The 26,074-nt window shown below is 55.2% G+C and overlaps 15 protein-coding genes across 24 annotated transcripts; 9 read left to right on the plus strand and 6 right to left on the minus strand.

The window, feature by feature from the left end:
- KVP18_004210 (uncharacterized protein) lies at nucleotides 1-2,632 on the plus strand (the record flags this gene model as incomplete). Of its 2 annotated transcripts, XM_067956611.1 has the most annotated exons (3): nucleotides 1-1,620; nucleotides 1,650-2,497; nucleotides 2,523-2,588. In XM_067956611.1, coding segments are annotated over 3 exons (2,534 nt in total), but the record flags the coding sequence as incomplete, so codon positions are not given. The 2 variants fall into 2 exon arrangements, with proteins under 2 accessions (XP_067811025.1, XP_067811026.1); XM_067956612.1 differs by having other exon boundaries at nucleotides 33-1,620; nucleotides 1,650-2,632.
- An 8-nt stretch (nucleotides 2,633-2,640) lies between these two features.
- Nucleotides 2,641-3,477, plus strand: KVP18_004215 (uncharacterized protein; the record flags this gene model as incomplete). Its single annotated transcript, XM_067956617.1, has 1 exon — nucleotides 2,641-3,477. One exon carries the CDS (start codon nucleotides 2,641-2,643, stop codon nucleotides 3,475-3,477), a length of 837 nt encoding a protein of 278 aa, XP_067811031.1.
- A 77-nt stretch (nucleotides 3,478-3,554) lies between these two features.
- On the minus strand, nucleotides 3,555-3,920 carry KVP18_004211 (uncharacterized protein; the record flags this gene model as incomplete). The annotated part of the gene is made up of 1 exon (XM_067956613.1): nucleotides 3,555-3,920. The coding sequence occupies one exon, from the start codon at nucleotides 3,918-3,920 to the stop codon at nucleotides 3,555-3,557; it is 366 nt and encodes a 121-aa protein (XP_067811027.1).
- A 764-nt stretch (nucleotides 3,921-4,684) lies between these two features.
- On the minus strand, nucleotides 4,685-5,743 carry KVP18_004205 (uncharacterized protein; the record flags this gene model as incomplete). Its single annotated transcript, XM_067956600.1, has 1 exon — nucleotides 4,685-5,743. One exon carries the CDS (start codon nucleotides 5,741-5,743, stop codon nucleotides 4,685-4,687), a length of 1,059 nt encoding a protein of 352 aa, XP_067811015.1.
- A 162-nt stretch (nucleotides 5,744-5,905) lies between these two features.
- On the plus strand, nucleotides 5,906-6,862 carry KVP18_004214 (uncharacterized protein; the record flags this gene model as incomplete). Its single annotated transcript, XM_067956616.1, has 1 exon — nucleotides 5,906-6,862. One exon carries the CDS (start codon nucleotides 5,906-5,908, stop codon nucleotides 6,860-6,862), a length of 957 nt encoding a protein of 318 aa, XP_067811030.1.
- Nucleotides 6,863-7,399, minus strand: KVP18_004204 (uncharacterized protein; the record flags this gene model as incomplete). Its single annotated transcript, XM_067956599.1, has 1 exon — nucleotides 6,863-7,399. One exon carries the CDS (start codon nucleotides 7,397-7,399, stop codon nucleotides 6,863-6,865), a length of 537 nt encoding a protein of 178 aa, XP_067811014.1.
- A 29-nt stretch (nucleotides 7,400-7,428) lies between these two features.
- Nucleotides 7,429-7,926, minus strand: KVP18_004212 (uncharacterized protein; the record flags this gene model as incomplete). Its single annotated transcript, XM_067956614.1, has 1 exon — nucleotides 7,429-7,926. One exon carries the CDS (start codon nucleotides 7,924-7,926, stop codon nucleotides 7,429-7,431), a length of 498 nt encoding a protein of 165 aa, XP_067811028.1.
- Nucleotides 7,927-8,112: 186 nt separating this feature from the next.
- On the plus strand, nucleotides 8,113-9,159 carry KVP18_004208 (uncharacterized protein; the record flags this gene model as incomplete). Its single annotated transcript, XM_067956605.1, has 1 exon — nucleotides 8,113-9,159. One exon carries the CDS (start codon nucleotides 8,113-8,115, stop codon nucleotides 9,157-9,159), a length of 1,047 nt encoding a protein of 348 aa, XP_067811020.1.
- A 142-nt stretch (nucleotides 9,160-9,301) lies between these two features.
- On the plus strand, nucleotides 9,302-12,620 carry KVP18_004206 (uncharacterized protein; the record flags this gene model as incomplete). Of its 3 annotated transcripts, XM_067956602.1 has the most annotated exons (3): nucleotides 9,302-11,230; nucleotides 11,259-12,255; nucleotides 12,283-12,620. In XM_067956602.1, the coding sequence occupies 3 exons, from the start codon at nucleotides 9,302-9,304 to the stop codon at nucleotides 12,618-12,620; spliced, it is 3,264 nt and encodes a 1,087-aa protein (XP_067811017.1).
- A 31-nt stretch (nucleotides 12,621-12,651) lies between these two features.
- Nucleotides 12,652-12,963, plus strand: KVP18_005229 (uncharacterized protein; the record flags this gene model as incomplete). The annotated part of the gene is made up of 3 exons (XM_067949626.1): nucleotides 12,652-12,671; nucleotides 12,701-12,829; nucleotides 12,858-12,963. The coding sequence occupies 3 exons, from the start codon at nucleotides 12,652-12,654 to the stop codon at nucleotides 12,961-12,963; spliced, it is 255 nt and encodes an 84-aa protein (XP_067811032.1).
- Nucleotides 12,964-13,006: 43 nt separating this feature from the next.
- On the plus strand, nucleotides 13,007-15,856 carry KVP18_004209 (uncharacterized protein; the record flags this gene model as incomplete). Of its 4 annotated transcripts, XM_067956608.1 has the most annotated exons (4): nucleotides 13,007-13,853; nucleotides 13,882-14,394; nucleotides 14,423-14,704; nucleotides 14,775-15,856. In XM_067956608.1, 4 exons carry the CDS (start codon nucleotides 13,007-13,009, stop codon nucleotides 15,854-15,856), a joined length of 2,724 nt encoding a protein of 907 aa, XP_067811023.1. The 4 variants fall into 4 exon arrangements, with proteins under 4 accessions (XP_067811023.1, XP_067811024.1, XP_067811022.1 ...); XM_067956606.1 differs by lacking the exons at nucleotides 13,007-13,853; nucleotides 13,882-14,394 and having other exon boundaries at nucleotides 14,440-14,704; XM_067956609.1 differs by lacking the exons at nucleotides 13,882-14,394; nucleotides 14,423-14,704; nucleotides 14,775-15,856 and having other exon boundaries at nucleotides 13,007-13,867.
- Nucleotides 15,857-15,989: 133 nt separating this feature from the next.
- KVP18_005230 (uncharacterized protein) lies at nucleotides 15,990-16,711 on the minus strand (the record flags this gene model as incomplete). The annotated part of the gene is made up of 2 exons (XM_067949627.1): nucleotides 15,990-15,999; nucleotides 16,077-16,711. 2 exons carry the CDS (start codon nucleotides 16,709-16,711, stop codon nucleotides 15,990-15,992), a joined length of 645 nt encoding a protein of 214 aa, XP_067811033.1.
- A 535-nt stretch (nucleotides 16,712-17,246) lies between these two features.
- KVP18_004207 (uncharacterized protein) lies at nucleotides 17,247-18,392 on the plus strand (the record flags this gene model as incomplete). Its single annotated transcript, XM_067956604.1, has 1 exon — nucleotides 17,247-18,392. The coding sequence occupies one exon, from the start codon at nucleotides 17,247-17,249 to the stop codon at nucleotides 18,390-18,392; it is 1,146 nt and encodes a 381-aa protein (XP_067811019.1).
- A 121-nt stretch (nucleotides 18,393-18,513) lies between these two features.
- Nucleotides 18,514-20,238, plus strand: KVP18_004213 (uncharacterized protein; the record flags this gene model as incomplete). The annotated part of the gene is made up of 1 exon (XM_067956615.1): nucleotides 18,514-20,238. The coding sequence occupies one exon, from the start codon at nucleotides 18,514-18,516 to the stop codon at nucleotides 20,236-20,238; it is 1,725 nt and encodes a 574-aa protein (XP_067811029.1).
- A 29-nt stretch (nucleotides 20,239-20,267) lies between these two features.
- Nucleotides 20,268-25,664, minus strand: KVP18_004203 (uncharacterized protein; the record flags this gene model as incomplete). Of its 4 annotated transcripts, XM_067956598.1 has the most annotated exons (9): nucleotides 20,268-20,502; nucleotides 20,531-21,165; nucleotides 21,203-22,555; nucleotides 22,582-23,871; nucleotides 23,900-23,963; nucleotides 23,992-24,311; nucleotides 24,340-24,472; nucleotides 24,501-25,449; nucleotides 25,478-25,664. In XM_067956598.1, the coding sequence occupies 9 exons, from the start codon at nucleotides 25,662-25,664 to the stop codon at nucleotides 20,268-20,270; spliced, it is 5,166 nt and encodes a 1,721-aa protein (XP_067811013.1). The 4 variants fall into 4 exon arrangements, with proteins under 4 accessions (XP_067811013.1, XP_067811010.1, XP_067811011.1 ...); XM_067956596.1 differs by lacking the exons at nucleotides 20,268-20,502; nucleotides 23,900-23,963; nucleotides 23,992-24,311; ... (1 more) ...; nucleotides 24,501-25,449; nucleotides 25,478-25,664 and having other exon boundaries at nucleotides 21,131-22,534; nucleotides 22,582-23,877; XM_067956595.1 differs by lacking the exons at nucleotides 20,268-20,502; nucleotides 21,203-22,555; nucleotides 22,582-23,871; ... (3 more) ...; nucleotides 24,501-25,449; nucleotides 25,478-25,664 and having other exon boundaries at nucleotides 20,527-21,018.
- Between the last annotated feature and the right edge of the window lie 410 nt (nucleotides 25,665-26,074).

A 26,074-nucleotide genomic window follows, 5' to 3' on the forward strand; every position in this document is an offset into this window, starting at 1 on the left:
AACCTGACGATACCCGCGCGTCCTCCGAGCGAATGCTGAAGATAATCCAGGAGTCGGTGAACCACGATAAGCAGAGGTTCGCCGCAGTGATGACGATACTCGAGTCTCTGAAAAGGTTGGGGCTCAATATCACGGCGGAAACTCTGCTGGACGAAGTTCGAGGCCTACAGCCTGCTGCGCTGGCTGATGAGGCCACCAAACGTGACGCTGACGCAGGAGGCAACATGCAGCTTTGGCTCTCGAAGCAACTGGGCCCCGCTCCGCCCCAGGAGGCTACCTCGACGCGAGCTCCCCTTGCTGAGGAGACTAACCTATTGGTTTCTTCGGAGGACCAGTACACCCGTTTCATGCACTGGACACAGGCGGCAGTTTCTCCCTGCAGATACGAGTTGTGTGAGGTGGGTTTCGGTGTATTGCTCGAGCTGTGGTTACGGATGGTCCTTCGCGCCCCAACAGTCGCCAGCTCTTTCCTTCTGAAGAATCTGGACAACCACGTCAATCATCAGGCTGACCTTCGCAGCTTGGAGAGCTTCAGTCGCCTTGGGGGAAAACCTCAAAGTCATCCGCTAGTTCGGCATCTTCTCACTGGGAAGCCTCTCCTACTGTCTCTGTCGGACTTCAGCGTGCAGCTCATGACGAGCTTTCTCATTGTTAATCGGTTCTACTCCATCACTGAAATCGTACAGCGCCGCCTCCAAATCACCGTCTACGACTTCAAGCTGGCCCATCCTGGGCAGCGTCTGCTGCACCCCATTACACTCGACACTGACGCCTTCATCAGCGAGGAGAAGCGCATGGCACAGCAGGCAGGGCTCGTGTCTCCGCCCCACTTTGAGCTCAGTAACCGTGACGATGCCTACAGGAACCCGCTGCTCTGGGGCCTACAGCCCGAGAACATCACCGAGTCGAAGGCGGTGGTGCTGGGCTACGACCCCGAAGCCTTGCTTGCTCGCATCCCCGAGCCGTTCCGCTCAAAGAAATTCTCTCTGCGCTTCGACGGCGAGCAGACCAACTCAGAACGGGCTCCGCGGGCTCCCGCGGTACCGGAGCCCGAGCCTAACAGCCTTCACGCCTTCGTATGGCGCAAATTGTCATTGAGGAACATTTCTCGACGGTTTTACCCTTCACGCCTCCAGTGGCCGTCCGCTGTGGCCTACACGGTCCAACACGCGTACGAGGACGTCACTTCCGTGGCCTTTGAGCGCCTGAGCGGTAACGGCAGTCTGGTCGCCGTGGGGCTCAGCGACAACAGTTTGCAGATTTGGGATCTTCTGGGCTCGGAAGCTGCACGCGTCTTGGATGTGCTGGACCGGCGATTGCGGCTCCTAGATCCTAGCGTGCTGGATGATGAGCCCGTATTGAGGTCGCTCACCGTCTCTGACGGCCGCGCCCATGATGCGGATAATTATGAGCATGTGCAGGATAGCAGCTTTACAGTTGCAGAGATGGTCAACTCCCTCACTGCCCCCGTGCAGTTCGAGCAGCTCACCCAGACGACTGCGCCAGTGGATGATAAAATGCTGGCAGAGAGCTTAGCACCCCATCTGGAGTCCATTGCGGCGCAGTGCTCTGCGTCTGTGTTGACCGAGAACACCACAATGATTCTGCCACCTTTCGTTGGTGAGAGCTCACGTTTTTCCCTCATTCAGATGAACCACTAGACGTTACAGCGGAGTTCTTTGGAGTACCGCCGCCTCTGGATACGCTGAGCATGCAGCAGGTGCACAGCAACATCCCTGGGGTCACTGCCTCCCTACGGATGCGGTCGCTTCCCACTCCCGCCTGCGCCCTTGCCTGGTGCGGTTCTGACGTTGACGTCGACCGTCTGGCAGGGCAGGCGTTGCTGGCTGGCGGCGCAGACGGTGTCATACGGCTGTACGGCTTCGGGGAGCAGGACGCCGACACAGCACCCCCCAAGGTGATGCCTAGCACTGTGGATATGTCAACCTTCCTTGACGGGCCCCGGCAGTTCACCTGTCCGGAGCCAGTGGCAATGCATCTAGCTAACTACGCTTGCCATGCAGGCGCTGTATGGAGTATAAAGGCCTTCGAGCCCTACGGAGGCTATTTTACTTCAGGCGGTATGGATGGTACTGTTCGTGTCTGGGCTCTCGATAGGTCTGTCCCTGTTCGAGTTCTCACGTCGCAGGCGGAAGATGCATACGCAGTGACCAACCATCCAAACAGAAGCTACGTGGCCGGATCTATGCACGACAGAGCGATACGAATCTGGGACCTGCGCGACCCCGGCACACCTCAAGTGCTCTTGGGGTCTGCCCGACCGCCTACCAAGATTGAGTTTTCCCCGAACGGAGTCGCTCTGGCCGCTGGTGGGGCTGACGGAACCACCAACATCTGGGACTTGCGGGCGTTGCAAGCCTGCGTCGGGTCCTTCACACGGCCATCACCGGTGACGGGACTGGCCTGGTCCTACGGATCCGCACTTATTGGGTCGAGTTACGAAGACGGTACCGTGTCCGTGACTGATCTAACGGAGGTGACGTGTCAAGATTCACCTCCAGATTCTAAACCTGATTTCGAAGACCGACGTTCGAGTCGACTCAAGAATGGCCCCGCTGTGGGTTTGAGTTTTACTGGGGCAAACCTGTTACAAGTGCTTGCGTTGAAATAAATTGAAATATGCGGTTGATTCCGCTGGCATGCCTTGTCGCTGGTCAAGACCTCACGGCACCAGCCCTTCGGCAAACCCCACCTCCCATCACCAAGGTGGGTGCAGAGTGTCAGGCGATATTTGACCTGGTCAACGAAGCCGCTCACAACACGTGGAGAGCGCCTAAGCTGTCGAAAGGAACGTGCTGGTCCCGTATTACAGAGGCCGACGTACAGGCAGCTGACGTATGCCTCCTTCTGGCCACGGTACTCACTGGGGGGGCAGCGGATTTCTTTGGCCAGGAGTGGCAGACACTGGAGCGTCAGGAAGTGACCGGTAACAACTTGGACCCCCGTGAATGGCGGTTAACGGCGTCTGTGGCCCTGACAGCGCGCTGCCTTGATGGCTGGAAGAAGCTTTCTACTGCGGCGCAGGCCGACATTCGGAGATCGGGATTTTCGTTCTCGGTCCGACTACCCAACCGCGATTTCAGCTTCGAGTCCATCCCACCGTTCCTTCGGGCAAAGTCACCCGTGACGCAATCTCCTCAATGGATGTCGCTTCTGGCTGATCAGACGCGTGTCCATCTAACTACTTGTGAAGAAGCCGCTATCCAGCGAGTGCCTCAGATGCAGCTACCTACCAATCACATGACTGGGCTCAAGGCTCTGATGGTGGTACTGCTGCTTGTGGTAGGACTTCTGGCGTTTATTTCTGACCGACAACAGTCAGACCAAACCAGCGAACTGTGGAATGAATATCACACCAAAAGCGCAGATTCCCCCATGAAGAGCCCGAGTGCCACCATGAGCAACGCCCTGAAGCCCGACTCCGGACGAAGGAAGAAGCCTAGAAAACGAAACTAGGGGTGTGTGGGCGAAGGGAAAACACTAGAACACTTATCGGCAAACTCATCAAGGCAAATACACTTAAGCAGTTACAGCTATTCGTCATCTCGCAAAATGTAACCGAAAAAAAGAATCAGCGAAAACAGCGATCCGAAGACAAGGAATGAGAACAGAAGTTGAGGCAGTGCCTCCCACCGAATTGCCCCCTCGGACGCACCATGTAAGACCAAATGCGCGGCGCAGCGGTCGTCCTCCAAGGTGAGTATGTCGGAGGGGGGCATGTCAGAGGGGAGAGCAATGGCGGGCAACGACGAGGGCTCCGTGAGAGACTCTTCTCTGGTTGTGATCCTGGTTTTTGGGGTTTTGTCGCCTGTCTCCACTCTGATAGGAGGGACCGCACAGAGGGAAGCCAGCAACAGGAGATCAGGATGAGATGTAGGGGCCGCTGCGACGAGGAACATCCGAAATACTAGAATTAAGATGCGTCCATGACCTTAATAACATGCGTCCATGACCTTAATAACATGCGTCCGTGACCTAAATAATGTCATGTCCCTCCGGCGGTCGGACATGTGGAGCAGCTGGCACTTGCTATCAACCCAACCCGGCAACGCTCACCTGCTTGTGCACCCGTGGGTACGCGTTCGACACGTCAGCGTTCATCAACAATAACCCTGGCTGCCAACGTGGGTTCCTTGGGAGCGCCACACAGCCTACGACATATGCAATGAAGTCGGGGCCACAAGTCTGTGCTTCAATGGAGGAACCTGCGCCTCGAACACCATCACAGTGGGGTCCAATGAAGCTCTGTTCACGTGCACCTGCGGGGCCAGCTACAGTGGGGATTCGTGTGAAAGTGGGTGACGGCACTCCCTCATATGAGACTTCAACGACCCTTGTGCCGCCACGGGCGCGCTAGCCCCCTGTCAGAACGGTGGCACCTGCGTGTTCTTCCCCTTCAACTCAAATCAATACCTGTGCGAGTGTGCTACGGGGTTCTCAGGCGAGAACTGCGAGACAGAGTTGACTTACGGAATCGGCGGCGTAGGCTCGGCTTTAAGTTCTGGCGGCACGATCCTCTGGTGGTCTGTTGGTGTAATCCTGTTGTTGGCGTGGCTGTTCTGTTGTTGCCAGCTCGTTTGCGGCTGGCTCAAGTCGTGCATTGCTCCTCTGCTAAATCTTATTCCATAACTCCACGCCACACAGGGTATTGAATTATTCCAAACTACACAGGGTTTACTTTTTCTTCCTTCAAGAATGGAGCCGTTTCGGAGTCAGACTCGTCGGACTCTCCCACCGGCACCTCTGAAAGCGACATGCGGGCTACTAAACTTGACCGACTTGACTCTGACTCGGTATCAGGCGCTTTGGTGGCCACGTGCCGGCCGTACACGTACACGATAGACCCCACCAGCTTCATGACGAGGCTGAGAGCTAGCTCGTAGGTCCAAGGATCGCCGGCCAGGATGCCCATGACAGATTGGAGAAAGTTCTTGAACTGCGCGATGGTGTTAGCGGAAACGGCGCTGAAGAACTGCAGGTTAAGGTTGGTGGCGATGTTGATCAGGAGTCCTCCGATGGCGATTGGCTGCCATATCAGCAGCAACGAAGGCTGCTCGACCACGGCACGGACCGTGGGCAGTTCCCAGATGAGCACGGGTACCAGGAGAAAGCACACAGAGACCATACTGGTGTAGTACAGCATGATCATGCCGTTGTTATCGGTGTGAGGCAGGAACTTCTTGACACTGACCATGTGTAACGCGCTCAGGAGAGCCGCGATGGAACCGATACCGAACTTCGCCAGCGCGGCAGATTCACGCAGGAAGGGTGTCAGGTTGAGGAAGAACGACAATGTGACGATCATAATGCCCAGAACGCTCCAGCGGTTTTGCCTAGCGCCGACGATTAAGTAGCTAGTGACAGCTGCCAGCAGCAGAGTAAGTCCCTTGGCCATGTCGAACTGCGCCTTGTCCACCATCTTTAGGCAAACGAACGAGGACACGATCATGAGGGAGAATAGCAGGCCAACGACCCACGTCTTGCGTATAATCGACCAGTGGATGCCGACCGGTTTGAAGGGTGTGAACCCCATAACGCCCATCTGTCCAATGAAAGCCAGCAACGGGTAGGCGATGAAGATGGTGACCTGCTGGAACAGCGCCAGAAACGATGGGGTGAGCTGCTTCGACATGTACATCTTCGCTAGCCAAACGCAGGCAACGGAGACCACACAGTAGAAAGTCCCCACCATGAAAAGGACGGCTACGTTGCGTTCAGGCATTAGGTGCGGTTTTTGGTGCGGTGTGCACGCGCGCCCTGTGGCAAAGAATAAACCACGAAACCACAAGTCTCAGGACAGATAACTGATAAACAGAATAGTAGTACGGAGCTTCCCCCTCCCCAGAGACGGATGGGATTCTGTGGAGAAATCAGCCAAAAACCGATGACGAGGAGTCCTAAGGCACTGTATGTCGTGCTGACTCTGCTCATCGCGCTCATTACGGTGCGCACGCTGTGGATGGGATACCTATTTCGCTCTGAGGCAGCGTTGGAGTATTTCAAACCTGGGGGGCCAACCAACATTGATGGTGACTTGCCTCCAGACGTGGTCGTGTGGATCGTGACGCCAACTCACAAGGACCGGCGGCGGTACGCGGATTTAACAGGTATCGCGGCTGGTTGGTATCGTCACAGGCATAATATCAGATGGATTCTTATCGAGGACGCTGACGAAATCGACCTGGGATTCGACGCGTTCATCAGCCAAGAGGGGTTCAACTACACCTACGTCGCCAAGCAAAACGCCCACAAGAGCTGCAAGGGCCTGACTGCACGGAATTGGGGGCTGCGCTTCGCCCTCGAAACCATGGACACTCGCCGTCGCAACTTCCTTATATTCGCGGACGACGACAACCGCTACGCGAGCAGATTACTGCCGGCGCTCGTACAGGAGACGAAGTCGATTTCCGCGTGGCCGGTAGGGAACATCGGCTACGGTATCAGCACCCCGTTACTAGACGACAACGGCAGCGTGTACGAGTTTTTTGACCACTACCGTCGTCGCTGGTCACTCGACATGGCCGGCTTCGGTGTCAACCTCAACTGGATGCTTACGATCAAACCTGCAGACTCGTGGCGTCTGGACAAGTGCGCAGCTGGCCTTCAGGAGACAAATTGGGTGGACCTTTTCAATGTGAAGCGCTCCGATTTCGTGTGTTTGGAGCACTGCACGCGCCTGTTAGCATTTCATACTAAGACCGTCAAATACCAGGTATGGAAGGTGAAGCCCCAGGACTACCGCCACTACAGAAAAGCTGCGAACTTACCAACACTGATGGAGCGCTATCCAGAGTACGACATACGACTTCCTGAAGAGGTGGGCAAGACTGAAGCTCCGTAGTCATTGGTATCGCGTTCTCAACGCATGTCTAATTCTTCTCGTGTCATATCCGTGCGATTCGCTGTCCACCTCGGGCACCAATCGTCGTTTCCGAAGACGCAGCAACGATCGTCCGGAGAACAATTCCTGGGCCACACTCTGAGGTAACAGGACGGTGAAAGAGCACGGCTCCAGCCGCACAAGTCGAACGTCCTGAAGAGGAACTTCGTCAGGACAGGGATACCTGCGGTTGTTGGTCCAGAACTTGACGAATATCGATTCAGGTATTTTGAATTCGTCGTCAGGGGCGCCCTCCTGCCGCCGGAATTTACGAATCAGTTCCTTGGCCGTAGCGTGATCCGTGGTTGGCGTCTCGTCGACTTCCGTAGCGACCAGCTGCAGATACGGATCTGCAGTCCAGCATAGGCGACGTGACTTTGTCACGCTATCCAGCAGAAAACCCACGAAACCATCGTTGCCTTGACGCAGGATGCAATCCGTCACATGCGCCCTCCGATACAGCTGACGCAGCTTCCCAACTGACCGGCGAACCTCCATCAGGTCCCTAATTCAGCAGGACAGCGTGCTCACTCTTTGTCAAATTGGAAAATGGTCCAGAAGCCAGTGAAAAACTCTGGCGTGGAATTCTCCCCTGAGGAAACGTCGTCATGCAGTATCTCGTCAGAGGGCGTAGTCACTGCGTCAACATCCTTCGATGGTGCAATCGTGTCATTAACATTGGAAGGAATGTCATCGACGTCTTCCGACCAGCGACATTCACTTCTGGGAACACGCGAGGCTTGTGGTGCGCCTTGCTGATTCCTTGCAAGCTCAAACCTGAAGCCGATTCGCCGCAGGTACTCACGAGCTCGAATGCCCTCTCTCACTGCCTTCTCCGATGACTCCTCCAGCGAGAAGAAGAAAAGCCCCGCCAACATGTCTGGAGGCCGGCGCATTTGTCGGACCGCAAAACTATCCGGGTCCCAGTTGTTAATATTCAGCACAGCTCGAAGCTCTCTCGCTACTCTACTCATGTCTGTGCGCTCAGACGTAAGATCGGTTCGCCCGCAGTAGAACCTACGCATGACCTGACCACAAAATACCAGAAATCTTCCTTAAGTTGACGTGGGATGACTAGTCAACGTACGACCACCGCGGTCTCCTCCAACTCTGTGCCCAGAGCTCGGGGGCAGACTGTTCGAACTCTTCATGATATTCGTGGCGATCAATACGCCCGTCGGGAAGCCTTCCCGCCGAGGCACAATGTCCCTATGGGGTTCCCGTCAGCTGCAGTGACGCAGCCCCCATACAACCTCCCTCCCCTCCCTGTCAAGGGAAACGCGGCGCTCATGGAAAACTCCAACGAGCTCTTGTGGCGAGAGATCAGGAAGCAAGGCGAAATTTACACTCCTCGGTTTGACCACTCTACGATTCGCAGAGGCGACCAAGTCTACCTCTTTGGGGGTTCGACTGCCAATTTTTATACCGTGGATGAGTTCCTGAACGACCTCTTCGTCTTCGATACTATCACTGGTCTTTGGATGCGAATTTCACCCCAATCGACCTCTCCCAGCCCCCGAGCGGGACAATCGATGGTGATGTACAAGAATAAGCGCTTCCACATGTTTGGGGGCCGGAGTGAAGACGGACTGCTGGATGACTTGTGGATATTCGACCTCAGACTGAACATTTGGGGACTAAAAAAAGCATCCGGTACCCCCCCTTCTCCACGATCGCATCACCGGGCTTGCATTTGGAACGACGCCATGCTAATTTATGGAGGGGCCGCTGACGACGACGAAGGCTGCATCTGGAGCCTGGACCTAGTGAGCAGGGCTTGGTCCAGGAAGCTAGCTAAGGGCCTGTGCCCGCCTAATCGCTCAGGTCATGAGGCCATCGTCGTCGAGAACCACCTCTACATTTTCGGGGGGCAGCATCTATCAGGGTCCCAAACCGGAGAAGCTTCCAACGACCTCTGGAGGGTCGATCTTACCAAGTGCCCCTTGGTCTGGGAGAAGATCGCATGCGAAGGCGAGGAGCCGACACCACGTCACGGCATGGCCGGGGTGCGGATTGGTTCTAGATGGGTTTTGCAGGGTGGTCGAGAGAAGATCGAAGACGACGTGGTCAGTCAAACTGACACTGCCGTAGCGTTCAATTTCAACCTGATCAAGTGGCAGCCCTTGCCTGAGTCGCTTGTCCCCTTTTGCCAGGCATCACGATGGGGACACCGTCTCAATCTGATACGGACCAAGACTGGAAGTCATTGTATACTGTTGACAGGAGGCGTCACACTGTGCAAGCTCCCGCTACACTAGTGGTGATAACTGTTTTTGTGACAAACTTATAAATCCTCCAGTGGGCGTGTTCTAGATCTTTGAAAAGATTCCATTCTAAGGAATAACACACAAATCTCGTTTCCCAAGACTCGTCAGAGTTTTCGAATAAAAACGCGTCTTAATGCGAGAATCGCTGCCACACCTTGGAGTGAGCGACCGAGTTAAACTCCCGTTTGTCTCGTCCTCCAGCGTGGACTGCCATCTTCAAGTGTCTGTGATCAGAGCTGTGGGCGACTTCGCAGACGACCACGGACTCCAGGTCACAGTGACGTACACAGCCTCAGAGGAATCGCCTGGCGGGCGGCTGCTGTCGTCACTGTCAGACACTGAGCTCAGCACTTCCGTGGAGGTGCCCTCGCGAGTTTCAGACCGCCGGACCAGGACGGAATTTTCACCTGTACCACTGACGCAACCGCTGCCCCTCAGCTGGGTAGGACCTCGTGACTACCTGCAGCTGGCTTTACACGGTCGAGACTCTCGCTGTCTGGGGGCGTGTGAGAGCTGTAGTGGCTGCTGCCGACAACGAAGAGTGCAGGGGAGACTGCATGGCACGGGCACTCAGCCTATATTTGAACTGAGTACTGGCGTTTTGAATGCAGGGATGCAAGTGGTGGTTCTTTTTCCGCCAAAACAGCGAGACCTCGACGGGACCACCTTCGAGAAAGAGCGCACCACCAGACTGGAACACCTGCGAGACCTGGTTACGAAATTGGAAACACTCACCAACGAGGAAACTGTACACGTAGCTGCAGCGCGTAGCTGTCTGGAGAGCGCAGTGGACGTCGCTGAGGCCCGACTTCTCAACGTGCCTCTCAGCTATGTCCCCTGTTCGTGCGCTGGACCCTCCTCCGCTATTCTGTACTTGTCAGTGATGCCCTCACTACGAAAAACGAATACTCGTGTCTTCTCGGATTCCAGCCTCTCGCATGCCACTGTTCCCCTTTACATGGCGAGGGGCGTCAGTCCGGACCCGCAGCCCCTACCGACAGGTCCGAAAATAGCTAACCTTAAAGTTGGTCAGGTTAGACACGCCCGAGGTGGCCTCCTTTCCTCTCACGAGATCTACGAGGACTCTGACGACGACCAGGCTGCTGTGTTGAAACCCAGCTTTCCGCCTGAGGTGCTGTGGGACCTGGGAATGCACGTAGGCACCGTGGGAATGTGTGCATCGGAGCTGCTGGCGTGGAGGGCTGTGGAGGAAGCCAAGGCGCCTATAGCGGGAAAGCGAGCCTCGCCCAGTCTGAAGGAAATTAAGCAGCTTCGACAACTTGCCGCTAGTGTACACCCTGGAGTAGGGTACATGACCGCCAAAGAACAGTCGGCATTCTGGACTCACAGGTGGTACGTGCTGCGGCGGTGGCCCAGTACACTCCCTAAATTGCTGCTGCTGTGCTCGTGGAAAGACCCTGTGGAACGCCGGTCGGTGCTTCGCATACTGGACGTCGTCGCCCCGGCGTCCTCTCTGTGGACTGTGCTGCCTCTGCTCTTCCCCTGCTTCTATATCAGTGCCTCGGACCATCCGGATGCTAGTGAAACAGCGGCGTACCTGCGATCTTGGACGGTGAAGCAGCTTTTGTCGCTTTCTACTGCTGCGAATGCTGCCTTCTGGGTTGACCTGCTTGTATGCGTCCCTCAGCTCGTCGCTTGTCTACATACGGAGACCGACTACCGCCGCAAGCCATTGGCGGAGTTCCTCTTCTCCATGGCGATCGACAATCAAGCACAGGACCGAGACCGCGTTTGGCACGCTCGATTCGTCGACCGTCTTTTTTGGGCGCTTGTGGTGCAGCAGCATGTCTGCCCAGTGAGTACTCTGCTGCTCTTCCGCTTGCTGAGCAAGGAGTATCCGTTTTCACAAGGGTCCATAGATAACTCTAGAGACATGGCCGACACCGACGTGGTATCTCTCGAACACACAACGCGCACGCGCGCATTGGCCTCGCACGAGGAGCCGCTGAAAAGGCAGATGGCCTTCATAGAAACGGTGCGATTCATTGCGGAGGGTATTCTGGACCCATCCAAAATTGCATTCCTCATCACATCATATAACGTAGGGTTCGGTGGCAGCCCTCATGCAGCTGTTTTCCTTCCTCACGTCCACCAGCGACCGAAGGACCCAGCTCCTCCGAGAACTCCTGCAGAGCATCCACTCTAGGCTGGAACATGGACCCGTCGAGGGTCACCCATACCTGCTGGACCTCTTGGATGTGCAGCCGCCGATTCGTTTGCCTCTTGACTCTGAGCTGGAAGTCGTCGGGGTTGACGTCGAGAAATCGTTTGTCATGAGATCCTCCAGATACCCTCTCGTCTTGGGATGCACTTTGAAGGACGGGTCGGCGTACCGAATACTGTATAAACGAGGCGACGACCTGAGACAAGACGCGCTGATGTCGCAGGTGGTGCAGGTTGTGGCGCACGACATTCGAGGCATGGAATGGGAGCCCCACGTCACGCGATACAATGTGTTGCCTCTCTCGACATCCGACGGCCTAGTTGAATTTTTGGCAAACGTCACTCCGATGTCTGACACTCGCCGAGGGTCTCCAGGAGGCCTTCGTGAGTCTATGGTCTCTGTGCCCAGCTTCCCATCAGCGGGCCCGAGCCCACTTCCCCGAAGTGCCTCTGAACCTGACGTGGACTGTTTCTCACGGCACCACAACCTGCTCCTCATGCCCGACATCGCTGACGACATCCGCCCTGAAGTGCTGGAGAAGTTCATCGTTAGTGCGGCGACGTACTCCACTCTCACCTACATCTTGGGTGTCGGAGACCGTCACCTAGATAACATCCTCATCACCGCTGACTGGAAAATGCTGCACGTAGACTTCGGGTACCTCTGGGGAGATGACCCCAAACCTTTCCCTCCTCCGATGCGTATCTGCAAGGAGATGCTGGCGGTGATGGGAGGCCAGGAGTCCGCCGGGTTCCAGCGGTTTACAGCGTGCATGCGAGTATTCTACCGACTGCTGCGCCAGGGTCCAGCTTCTAAAATTCTACTGCTACCTGTCCCAGTATGCGTCGGTTTGCCTTCAGTCCTCCGCAAAGTGCCTGGGCCTAGGAACTACACAGACAGCCGTGAGAAGGATATCACTTTTTAAGCAGTTCAAAGCACAGAGTCCTTGCTGGCAGCCCTACGGAGCCCCGATTGTGTCGCCATCAAAACGGCCTCCTCCAACTCTTTGGAACGGTCGCTGGCAGAGTCCTTCGGGGACTACGATGACGCTCCAGCCCGACACCTCCTCCTTATGCACCGACCGCTCGTCTCGCTGCACGACGAGGCCTCGTTTGTGGTCGAGTTCATGTGCAGCCGTCTCCGAGTACATGAGCGATTTATCAAGGCGGAACAGGAGTTCGTGGAACAGGCGCTGATGCCTAGTATCAGCTCCCTAATCCCGTCAGTCGTGGACACGCTTCACGACTTGGTTCTCAATTTCAAATGAAAGTAGCCTTCAAAATCCGTGAAATCTCACGATGGAGTTCCCCGCAACGCAGTGAGTCTTCCAAAACCAACGTGACGAAGTACGGTGACATTAACAATGTCGTCACCCGAGATGGCGAAGATGGCAGCCGACGTGCTGAATGTGGACACTGAGATACATCCTGATAAAGCGGAGAACACGATTACCTGTGACTGTAAGGACCTCACAGTGTAAGCTAGGACTGCGGTAGTCATTCAGCTGCGTGAAGGCGACGGACATGAGAGTGCTTAGGCTGAAGACTAATGCGCTGTACCAGTCTTTGCATGTGGTTATTGGGTGTCAAGAGGAGCTAGGATGTCCATGATGAGGATATGCGTCTCAAGTGCAGAATTCGGCCCATTTTTTGGATGGAAGTGCCAGTCCAACTAGTACATGACGTGTTCAAGCAGATCACTCCTCAATCACAGCTGTCGTCATCGATATTCTCTAAACGGCTTGACAAAGAGAGCTTCCTGGAGTACTTGGATAAAACGAGTCACAGCATGTCGCGTCTGCCGCTGCCTGGCGCCCTGGGGAATCGACTGTTCATGGTGATTGACAAGGACCGCAGCGGGGACATTGACTTCCAAGAGTTTTCGTACGCGCTGACCAAACTGCACTCAGGGACCACTGAGTACCGGGCTGACATGATTTTCGACATGCACGATCTGGACGCTAACGGCGTCATATCGCAAAAGGAGTTTGCCATCATGCTGACGAATCTCTTGGACTCGCTCACTCCTCAAGTGGTGGAGGAATTCAATCGGGACTTCGCTCTGATTGAGGAGACTCCGACTGCTTCAAAGAAGAACACGTTGACATTGCCGTCGATGCGCACGGCCATGTCTTCCTACTCCCTCAGAACCTCGAGGAGTATTTCTTGCGACGTACGCCAGACCTGGGTCGACAGCACCGTAATGGAAATTTTCACTGTTCCACGAAGGAGCGCGAGGTCTGAGTACGCCTCTTCAGGAGACAGGTTGCCATTTCTCAGTCGACAGGAGTTTGTCCGGTCTGTGTTGCCGCACGCAGCTGTATCTCGCCTGGTGGACCTGTTTTTTAGTGAAGGCCTGCCGTTGAAAGCACTCTTACCGATCGCTCCGTCTGGAGAAGCTGATACTGGATGGGTCCATTCTGGATGGCTCGTAGATAGGAGGCGATTCAAGAGGAAGACGGCTTACTTTTTTGGGTTCTACGAAAATAATTTCCTCTACTGTGGGCTAAGGTGACCCCTTTTATACAGACTACGAACGACCGATGGCTCCCACTCCCGTTGGAGTGATCTGTCTCACAAGCGCTACCGAAGTGCGTGGCCACATCATGCATGATGGGCATTCAGGCTTTCCATCGTCTGAGGGGAAGCCCGACTTCCGTGGTCCTTTGTACTCTTTCGAAATCTGGTTTGGGAAGAAGGCGCGAGTACTCTACGCTGGATCGAAGGCGGAGAGAGACCAATGGGTCGAAATCCTCTCCCGGAGAGACGTCTTCCACCACGCATACGCTTTTTTGGAAAAATGGGCGTGTGGCCGTTACGGAACGGTATTCCGAGCCTGTGATAAGGCACGAGACAACGTAGTCGCCGTGAAGGTCATCGAACGCAAAGTAGAAGAAGTGAGCCGGCGTCAGCGACGACAGCTGGCTTATCAAAGGGAACGCGAGATGCGGCGAAGCGAGATTGCCACACTGCAGGTCCTACAACATCCGAACGTGGTGCAGCTCATAGACGTCGTCGGCAACTGCAAGTATCAGTACATCGGTGAGGGTTCGTAGGGAACCCAACTCAGTCCTAGAGTGGATCTCGATGAGTATGTCTTCGATCATCCACACTCTCCAGTCAGCAAGGATCGCCATTGACGCTGTCCAACCCTCAGATGTGCTTTTCATGCCTCCCATCGCAGCCGTACAGACGCCTATGGACGCTCCTCGTGTGAAGACCTGCCAGCTGGAATCTCGACCTGAATACTGCGTGCGAATGGCGTTCATCGATAAAGGCAGCAACATGAAACTGCTAGAGATGGAACAGATTCCAAACCCAATTGAAATACTAATCAAGGTATTCACTGGCCGTAAGCATTTTTATCAATTATTAATTAAATTTAGTTTGATTACAATTCTTGGATTATAAGTGTTCCTCAGAAATCCTAGAGGGTCTGGCCCATATGCACGCCAGCTGTCGCAATATCGTCCACCGAGACATGAAGCCAGACAATATTCTGTTCGACGTCCACCAGGACGTGGTAGAGCCCTTGAAGAACCTGTATGAGGCCTGCGCCCTACTGTGTGGCCGCGTTTGCCAAGGAGGCTTTAATGCAGATACCGTTCAGTGGATGTTCAGGTTTACGCGGTCTCTGGGGCTGATCGTGTGCGTCCTGACCCGGGCAGCGTTGATGAGCAGTCGCTGTCACTTGCTCGGGTCGTCGCACTTGACGCCGAAAGTCGGAAATCTGCTCACGTCCACAGAGTTGCTAGGGGCAAGGAGTGAGGGGTCTTCCAACAGCTCCCGTGTAGTGCTGAGCCTTCCTTGCACCAAGACAGTGGTCGATGGAGTAACGTGGAACGCCAGCGAGATACCAGAAATGAAGGAGACGGAGCTGTCAAAGCGTACATGCAAGCCGTTCATGATCGCAGAGGATTCTGAGCTTTGGGAAAGTCTGGAGACGGTGACGCCTGCGGAGTTGACTCGTATGATCCGCACGGTAACCAACGAACTTACCTTCTTTTTGGACCAGAACCTCACAGTGAAGATCGCAGACTTCGGGTTCGCAGTGGTGCTGGCCCCGGACGAAGACGAGCTAGTGTCCAGTCGCGAGGATTTAAATGACACCCCCAGCACAGGGAAAAAATGGTACCGGCCTCGCGGATGTGGACAAGAAAGAGGCCGTCGAGTCGCGTCGATGCCACGAGTGGCAACGGAGGACGTCGGAACCCAAGCCTACGCAGCACCAGAAGTGCTCAACCAGCAGCCCTACAGCACTCTGGCAGACATGTACTCTGTTGGTGTGCTGGTGTGTGAGGGGCTATGCGAAGGGCGGATTCCCCGACGAGGGCAAGAAGATAGATTGCACACGGTTCTACCTGAGGACCTGCGTCATATCACGAGCGTGGGTCGCGACTTCATCCGTCGAGTGGTAACGAACCACTCCCGCCTCTCGGCAGAGGAGGCTCTGGACCATCCTTGGATAACAGGAGAGTCTCTCGAGTCTTTCCTACGAGAATGACGCCTCGAAGCCTGTCGAAGTGAAACGGGCTGTGAACTCCTTAGACCTCGAAACGAGCTCTGAGAATTCCCGGTGGCTAACACCTCTGCCCCCCCCGAGATCCTTCTCAGGGTCGAAGCTCTTCCAAGGGCCTTCAGTATCCGCTGAGTCGGGGCGCCGTAGTTGGGTGTCGTTGCGCGCGAGGAGGGAGGGTCCGCGGTCTCTAGTCATGCGCTCCCACTCGTCACGCAACCGCGACTGCTCCTTTTCGTGGAGGAATTTGTTACCTTCACTCTGTTCCATCTCCGAGGCGAACATCGATTGCAGCTCTTGTGGTACGTCCATCCAGGCATGGCGCGTCGCCAGCGCAGCAGATGTAGGCATGGCGCAGAACGTAGGCACGGGACCCACCTCCACGTCAGAAGAAGGGCTCGTGGCATGTGCCTTTACGTGGTCCTTCAAAATCTCAGCAGGGACCTGTGGGCCAATTCTTGTCTTACCACCATCTTCAGGTTCTGTTTTGGTGGCTGGAGCAGGCGGTGTACAGTTGAGTGAGCTGACTGCCTTCAGCAGGACCGGTGTCAGAATTTCGGTAACCTTCGTAAAATGATCCCCAGGCCTCTCGAAAAATGTAAATCCAGATTCACTACACCGGACCAGACCTACAGCGTCCCACAGATGTCGCAACTTCTTTCGAACTCTTTTGTCAGTTATCTGAGCCACACCCACTCGATTTCCTTCATCGATGTCTCGGAGCGCGTCAATGATCAGCTTTCCCGTCTCCGCGGTAATCTGGAGAAGTTCCACCATCAGCCTTTCTACCTCAGCCACGTCCATGGCCCACTCGACTTCCAGGCGCCTACGCTTTACAGCCATGTATTGGCGAATTTAGGAAGAGAGAACCCTTCTGCACACCTGTTGGGGTCAACAACATCCGAAACACCCAAACAAAACAGCACATAAACACTGCTCGCAAATACAGTCTTCGCAGCAGCACAGATCGCACGTGTCTTCTCCGAGCTCACTCATAGCTTTGCGTCGACGTCGCTTGCGGTCACTCTTGCGGCGGTATTGCAGAGCTGCTTTTTGATCGTCTGCTGAAAAGACCATGATCAAATTGTTTACATTTGGCGCTGGTGGGGTAGTGCGCCTAGGGACATGTTGGGTAGCCTCATTATATGAACCTGGCCACACTGGGATTGCCATACGCTAAAGCGTCAGAAGGAGTCAGAAGGAGTCAGAAGGAGTCAGAAGGAATGAGAAGGAGCCAGAAGGAGCCCGAATGAGCCGGAATGAGCCCGAAGGAGCCAGAAGGAGCCCGAAGGAGCCAGAAGGAGCCCGAATGAGCCCGAATGAGCCCAGTCAGGAGGGACGTCAAAGAAAGGAATCCTATTTAATTACATTTTCGTTGATGCACATCATTGACGACTTAGTGGACTCACCGCAGGCGGCAGCCCGATCCGCGGCTCCGTTCGTTGTGGCTGCGTGTCTGGCCTATGTACCTATGACATACTACGGTCAAAAATGGATGGAGAGCAGACCCCCATACCGACTCCGGATGCCTTTCATACTGTGGAACTTCGGTATCTCCATACTTTCTCTGACAGGTGTCGTTACGATCCTATGGAACGATCCGAGGTGCATCCTCAACCGCGTGTATCCCATCTTTCAAATGACGAAGTGGACCAAGCTCACACAGATTCTATTTTGCCTGAGCAAGGTCCTGGAGTTTGGCGATACAGCGTTTCTCGTCCTGAAGAAAAAGCCTGTCATCTTCCTTCACACCTACCATCACGTCACGGTCACGCTGTACTGCCTGCATGCTGTGATTAGCCTATCGACAACCAGCCATCTTTTTGGTCTGGTAAATCTCGCCGTCCACGCTGTTATGTACGCCTATTATGGATTGGCAGTCTTCGCGTCAGGAAGCCGTACGCTACGATCTGTTCGTCCTTGGATAACGCGACTGCAGCTCTCCCAGATGCTCCTCGGCGTTGTCGTGTCCGTGAACACGATTCACGACCCAGCCACCCCGGCCTCAACCCTAACCAACGCATACCTCTGCGTGGTCATGTACATCTCGTACGCCTACCTCTTCGGAGACTTCTACTTGCGAAATTTCCTGAAGGACTACAATTCTCACGGTGTTCTCTGGTGCGTCACCGTGGTCCTAGCCGCGGTCTGGGGAGTGGCAACCCTCACAAAGAGACGCCTTGTATGTCTCGCGTTAATGACAGGTGCCACACGGCATTTCCAAGCCCTCCGTTTCGACCTTCAGTGGTGGAACCCACTAATGGCTGAAGACGGGACGCTGCGCCGAGTTTGCGTAGATGCGGACCCGTGGTTGTCTGCGAAATTTGTGGCGTCGTTGCTGCTGTCGACGGCCCTTTACCCAAGTCTACAGGCGACGGGCTGCATGTGGGGTTTACGATTGGTCGTCGAGGCTGTTGTTGCGTTGGCGACACGGCCACAGTCAGTTCCCCTAAAACAGGAGGAGGACCCAGAAACGGATGACGAGCCCCCTCACGAGCCACAGCCGAGTGCTCGTCATTTTTAATGCTCTCTGTATTTTCACCCAGAACTCAATGTCAGTCAATGTAAACCTCAATGTAAAACCTCAATGTTAACTCAATGTAAACCTACGTTTATCTCGTCATTCTGTGGACATTTGCTTCGCGATGTGGATATTCACCCTAGTTTTTCTGACGGAGTCCCTCTCTCTAAACACGCCCCAACTTGCTCTTCGTCGATACCTTAACGGAGTCGGCACCCCGTCCGGACTCAACGACATACCCATCAGCGTGGTAGGGTCGGGCGGCTACATGGCGCAGGCTCAAGTCCTTTGCGATTCTGACCTGGAGAACCCAGGAGCTCGTGCCTTCTGTTCCGCAGCCCTGACCGAAGCTCAACCTGAGGTACTGGATAAGGCACTGCTCTCGTTGCTTCAAGCGACTACGCACGTTAAATGCGGATCAGATGCCTTCTTCTCCGTGTTGGCCGCTCAGCGTATCCACGGTGGAGGTGAATTCGTTGACCAGGCTACCGAGCGTTTGGGGCGCAGTTTAAAGGACTGCAAAGACCTGCCTAGTGTGGCTGCACTTGCCATTCTGACGAACCAGGCGTCAGTCGCCCAGACTCTGTTCGCCGGTTCGAAGACCTCTGGCGCCACCTTCCTCACGGTCGACTCGACCGGGAGGTGGGACTTACCGGCGCAAGCGCTGCTTGGCTATCTCCATCTGCTGGGACACCTGCCTGCAGAGAGGGATCGCGTCGTTTCTGGCGCAGCTTCCGCTTTGTTTTTTGCTCCGTTGGTCACGGAGCCAGCTGACATAGCCGCCTTGGTGTTGATTTGGGAAGTCGCAGCTCACATCTCCGACCCCGGACAGGGGCTAGTGGACAATATGAGCAGGGACTTGAGAAGCATACTCACCGGCACCTTCGTCCCCTCCAGCTCCAAAGACGTGCCACCCGAGGGAGCTGTACCAGCTCCAGCGGCGCCTGTATTTCGCCGAGCCGCAAGATTGGCGGCTGAGGAAGTCCTGCTTCGTGGTGGTGGCCCTATGGCCGGAGGCCTCTTGGCGCTCGCCCAGACGTATCATTCGGACGCCCTCCAGTTAGTGACTCCGGTGGAACGAGGCGGATACGTATTTCACACAAAACAATTGCACGGCAGGGAGCTTTCGCCTGCAGTGACGCTGATGCACAGTGGAGATCTAATTCTGACGCATACTGCTTTCTCAGTCGATTCCCCAGCCAAAGGGATTACAGGCGTGAGCTGGAGAGGCCTTTCGAACCACATCACGGCTGCAGGGCTGGTGCCTATTAACGTTCAGTGGGGGGCGACGTCGATATCCAACGCACTGAATAGAACAGCCCTTAATATCGCCCCACTACGTGCGCTGCCAGGGAACATTCGAGTCTCGTTCGACTGGTCCTTCCAAGCCGAACCCGGAGTCACAGAAGGGATCACCGTCACCAACACCCAAATAGTTTACAACGCGCAGCTACTTTACTACAAAGGCATTCAGCACATCCAGTTTCCTGTGCTACAGCAGAACGCCGGGATCCAGTCTGAGGTGGAGGTGAGCCCCAAAGCCGTCACCGTCGACCACAGCGGCGTCCGCTGGACTTATAGCTGCCCCAACGCGAATACGGTTCGAGTCACAGGCGTGGTAGTTACTCACGACTCCGCTGTCTACCAAGTTGCGGAGTGCCACTTTGAACCAGGGATCACTATGGACATGTTCATCGACTTCGCGGAAGGCAGGAGGTCTCGGAGTCGAATCGTTCCGGCCTCCCTCATTCTCACGGCGCTATTTCTGTTGGCAGCGATTCTGAAGCGCAGAAGCCAAATCGATTTGAGAAAAACTGACTCGTCTCCCTCACGTGTGAGTGATGCCTGATTGTGTGATCGCTGCTAATGACTGTCTTTTTAGTTGGAAGGCAGTCTTGAGGTGTCCTCTGGAACAGTCATCGGCGGCCGGCTCAACTTGTCATAGGGGCACTCCTGCTCTGCCTGTTGAGAATCTCGAGACAGGGTTAGTTGCTTGATCATGGGGCCAAAGCGGGATACCAGTACCTCCTGCACCTTGGTGCATACAGCTGAGTTCGTTGACTTCACCAATCTTGTCAGGACGCAGTAGAGGTCGAACGCGAAATGTGGCAGGCTGCATCGTGCGAAACATGCGATCTCACTTGTCATCCGAGATAACGGAGAGCATACAGTCTCCTAGTATGTCGTCGCGAATCGTCGCCACATGCATCGCCAGCTGTGCCGAGTCCTTCTCATGGGGGTGCACCGCCTCAAGCGCCAAGAGGTTGTCCGCGACAGTTCCAAAAAAATCGACAAACAGCAGAATGATGGTGGTTTGCGACGGCGAGCCGCGCGCAAACAACGAAACGTGATGTCTCATGGCTGCTCCGTAGAGTTTGAGACAGAGCCGCTCATGTTTCATAAGCCCTGGAACGGACCGAACGTCGCGGAAGTACCCCATCTGCTTTAGGCGGTGCCGCCCTTCAACGTCGGCGTCGAAGGCGTATGTGTCAACGAAACAGTGGTAGGACAGGTAGGTCACAGCACACAAGACGTCCACCGGGGGTACGGTCTCGGCCTTTAGGGAGGTCAGAAACACGTACAGAATCTCCATCAGCTCCAACAGCAGGGATGACTGGACCAGCACCATGGATTCCCGAAACTCTACCACAGATATCTCTTTCCGTGCCCTGTAGAGCTCAATTGGACGCAGCTGACTGTACACCTCTTCTAAGCAGGTTCGCACGAGTCCCCACTGGCCCTCAGATAATCCGTAATCGGAAGAGACAACCAGGAGCTGAATGACCGCTGCTATCGGACCTTACACATCTCACGGTCTCTAGAATTCGGCGGAGGATGAAGTCGGACACCTGGTGTGAGTAGCCACCCTGAAGGGCCGCTGGTACAACCAGAGCCGCCGTCAGCGTGAGAACCTCGACGGAACGCTCTCCTTTGCCCGCCTTAACCTCGTCGCAGGTAAAGAAAGTCCAGGCCTGTAGCCAGGTCTCCAGGAGGTGTAACGGGCCCAAACGAATTAACGCGTCTTCCCAAGAATCCACGTGGGGGTCCAAGGGGCAGTCCCTGGGCGGAGTCCGAGCCGGCGCGGAGTCCGCCAACGCCACGACTCGCGTTAAGAGAGCGCAGAATCCGCGACTCCCTGATAGTAACTCAGTCCACATGTCATCCGTTATCAGACCGAGGTTGCTTTGCACCACGATGGACAAACTACTGAGGGCCGCTGAGTGGATGGGAACTGAGACGCCCTCCAGCAGTCCCACCAGCGCCAGCTGAGAACACACGTCATGCACCAACTGAGGGTTCCGAGGCCAACGGAGCAGTCGAACCCCAGTTAAAGTTTGCTCGTCCTCTGAGGTTAGTATGGCATCTGTCGTCAACCTGGGAGGGTCCACGTGAGACGTGGCAATAGCGGTCAGAGTGGCCACGGCCATCAAGGGACAACGAGTATCGCATCTCAGACTCTCCACATCCTCCGATTTTTTCGCCATCCAAGGCGACACGGCGGCTATGCGGCCCAGCAATGGGACCAATTCTGCCCATGCAATGCCGTCCTCATTGTGGCGAATCACGAAGGTAGTAGCGGTTAGGAGGTTAGCCCAGTAGTTCCGAGCCAGAATGTAGTCCGGGCTTCGCATAACCTCCTTTTCGAATCCACTCATTGAAGCGTCCAGAGATCTCAAAACCATTGGGAGGTGACGCTGCAACACGTTCCAGTGGGTTTGAATGACGGCGAGGAAGTATTTCACACTCAAACAGGAGTGTTCGAAGCTCACAGAGCTGCTATTGACAAGGAAGTTGAAGCATAGGAAGGCGTCGTTGACGTCGGGAGCGGACTGGTTTCTCAGCATGCTGCACACCAGGTCACGCCAGGCCTCCACGGCCCAGAATCCACTTACCTCCGCTACTGCTACACTACGAATCAAATCGTCCAGGATAGGGAGGAGGCTGGAGGTGAAGAACTCCGACTGGGTAGCTGACAGTGTCTTTGATCCTTCCAGAAGACAGATGAGTGGCCAGGCGTGAGGAGGGTCACGCGCCAGATGCAGCTCCGCCACCTTCTTAAACGCGAGGAAGAAGTGCCTGCAGCTCGCCTTGCTAAGTTTGATCAAGGGAAACGATCGGAAGTCGACAGCGTCCTTTTCCAGAAACTGGGCTAGGACAATTCCGTTCTGTGTTGTGGGGTCCAAGGCCTCACAAGAGCGTCGCCCTGGCAGTGGGCTGCTGTGGATTCCAACGGCGTCCTCACGGCTGACTCTGGAGACGAGTCGCTTTCTACGGTGTAGAGGTTACGCGGATTCTTGTCGTAGTATCGTGCAGCAGCCAATAAGCGCTCGACCTCAGAGGCTGAATACAGAACTGCAAACCAATGAGGCCCTATGCCGGCAAAGTCCTTCCTTATACATTCGAGTACCGCAATGGTGGCTCTGATCTCCTTTGTCCCCATATGAACCTTGGTCACTGACTGGACGTGTAGACCGGCAGTCTTTGTAAGCGCCGCAACTACAGCCCCACAGAGTTCCGATATCCGATAGTGACACGCGATATGTGTGACATGACGCAGACCCAGCACGCCCAGCACCTCCTCCGTGTCACAGGTGGAGGTTTCCAGCACATAGGCGTGGGTAGGGAGTACGCTCCAAAGCAGCTCCGATATCACCACTTCGAAACGCGCCACGAGATCGTCGACATGCATACCTCGGCTCAACAGTGGTCCCTGCTCCTCAGATTTCAGGCCTGAATCGACTTCGTTTGCGAAGGCTTCAATCCACTGCTGGGTCTCTCGCAAGAATACTTCCTGGCGTCGACGCCCAATCGTCGACTGCGAGAACCCGAGCGCCACCGCCAACGAAGTCGACGCTTCGACCGCGACGTCCGCCCGCAGCCTTCGCGTGGCGTCTTCCTCCATGACCCACTCCTCCGCGGTGATCAGGTCGTAGAGGGTTGAAAGGTACTCTCGGGGAAGGTCCTCGGACCCGTTGATGCCACCATTGTTGCGAATGAACTGCTCTTTGGTCATTTTAGATTCAGGTCGTATCTCGCGGGAGTGAGCGTCGGTATGCAGCATGATAAGCGAGAACGTCAAGACGAAAGCGCAGTCGCTAGTGTGGATTGGACTGCTCTCGGGTCTCCCCTCGAAATAGCAACTGGCGAACTGCTCAACGATGCGCTCTATTTTCTGAGCCTCTGCAGGCAATCGGAAGTGTTGTAACAAAGATCTCACAGCCTCGTTGATGGGCATACCTTCAAAGTGCAGTTCAGAGATGTAGATTCGCATGACGCTTTGGCAGAACTCAGAGTGTTCACCCAGATATCCTCCTACCGCACCCTTGGGCAATCCTCGACACCGTAGAAAGCGTGCCACGCAGTCCGGATCTTCCATCAGATACCCTCGGGCAATTAAAGTCTCTATCCCTTTCTTGGGGTTGGACTCGAAAACAGCAAGGCACTGGTCGTAGTTAATCTTCGTCCGTCGACGCGAGCGTAGCTGCATATGTGAGTTCCGGGCTCCTCACCGCCGTACAGGCAACGGGCGGTTTAGAAGGCCGGGATGCGGCGTCTGCCCACAGGGAAAACGACCTGTGTGTACTCGCCACCCCTGACTCACAGCACCAGCAGCGTTACAGCTTCAAGAGCCTTCCTCCGTAATTCCATTACCTGATTGGTCGAGCACCCGAGGAGGTGGTTGTCCAACCTCCCCTGTGCCATCTTGGCCACGGTGTCTACGAGGCGATAGCCTGTAGCAGGCCTACACAGACTAACGTCGTACAGTTCGTAGATGTCGTGGATCAAGCGTGGATCCCGAAAGAAGATGTTCTCCAAGATGTCAAGCGTGGCGCTTTTCTGAGCGAAAGGCGACACAGGCGAATCCAGTAAAGGCAGTAGGAATTCTTGACACAAGTGACCCACGACTTCGGGCTTGCAGCGCTGCGTCGTCGTCGACGCCCCTTCCCACCTTAAGTTGAGAACATGTCTCCTCGAGAATTAGGAAGGCCAGAGAATGGACGCGCGTACTCGGGTCAACAAACTGATTCAGAAGCACTGGAATCAAATGGGTTTCGGCGAATTCAATCAGCTCGGAGTCATGGCTGAATGATCGCCTGCATCCGCACTCACAGGCACTGATAGGAATGCAAGACAGTCCAAAGGAGTTCTAGCGCCAGCATATGTACTTTGGGCCCCGCAATCTGCACGTCTTGCTTGGGAAGGCTACCGTTTCTGCAGACGACCACCGCCATCTCAACCGCTAACCTAAGGAGTTCTGGGCGCTGGCACCCGGCACCTTTAACTCTTCCGCTGCCCCTCTTCGCTGGGGCTTCCTCGCTGACGACCGCCTTGAATGTCGTAACGCGTTTCTCTCGCCAGCTGGTGGATGGCGATTTAAGCAGCTCACCTTGTCGGGTGGTAGGATTGGAACGTCGCAAAGCATCTGCCACCTGCTTTCGCAGCTTCTTCAAGTCAACACCGACGACGTCGTCTCCGGCGTTCATCGCACCGGAAACAGCAGTACTAACCTCAAGCGCAACCGATTCTGAGGGCGCAACCTGCTTGGTCAAGGACGCCAGAGGGAACAGAAAGGAGAGATTCGAGTTCATCTGCTGAGTCAAAAAGGCCGTCACATTGGAATCTCTTGTTTCCGACGCCGTTCTCAACAGAAAATCCAATACGCTTAGCAACCCGACGCACGAGACGCTTTCCATATGGAAAAAATACGCTTGGGCAGTCAAGCAAACTCGACGCAACAGCGGCAAATCGACGCACTCAGAGCCGACCACCACTACGAGCGACAGCAGCAGTTCCTTCACCGAAGACGGCCTCGGGCAAACCAGTTTCTCGACCAACACCGAAGGCAGGTCCCATTCCGTGTAGGTCCGGTTCAGCTTCTCGAGGGAGGAATAGTCTCCTTCCTCCGGACGCCAGGGCGACGACTGGGTTTTTACCACAGACCCCTTCGGGTGAGATGACTCCCAGGTGTCGCTGTCGACCTCCAGACTGTGAATTGGCGGACATTGCAGCATCTCCTCTATGATCTCCATACACAAGCTTGTCACCTTCGGAGCTGGCGCTGAGTTCTAGAGGCCTTAGCCGCCCACCAAGGATGAGGCTCTGGCAAACCGGGACCACAAGGCCGACGTCAACGGTCAGCGCGGCCTCCATGACGAGTGTCAGGGCATCCACCGCTGTCTTGAGGTTGCCTCGGAGGCAGGTGAACTTCTTAGGTATGTTGTTCAGTAGCTTCGAGTACAAAGGCAGCGTTCGTTGCCCGAAACCAGCAACCATGACGTCACAATACAACAATTTATGTCAGTCTCTGCTGTTGTTAGGGTATCTGGAGTTCCAGCGTGGTAGCAGGATATCTATCCGAATACGTGCGAATATACTATGTGCTTACCAGTCACACGTTTCTTATGTATTACAAGTTGGCCGAGTGGTTGAGGTGATGCCCTGCTAAGGCAGCCCACGGCATGTCCTATTAGCTTACCAGTCAGACACGTTTCTCATGTATGACAAGTTGGCCGAGTGGTTGAGGTGATGTTTCTCATGTGTGACAAGTCGAGTGGTTGAGGTGATGCCCTGCTAAGGCAGCCCACGGCATGCCCTATGTGCTTACCAGTCAGACACGTTTCTAATGTATGACAAGTTGGCCGAGTGGTTAAGGCGATGCCCTGCTAAGGCATTGGGGGTGACCC

The sequence above is a fragment of a genome (assembly GCF_019968955.1).
Source record: "MAG: Porospora cf. gigantea A chromosome Unknown PgA_NODE_250_length_26074_cov_337.338, whole genome shotgun sequence".
NCBI classification, from domain to species: domain Eukaryota; phylum Apicomplexa; class Conoidasida; order Eugregarinorida; family Porosporidae; genus Porospora; species Porospora cf. gigantea A.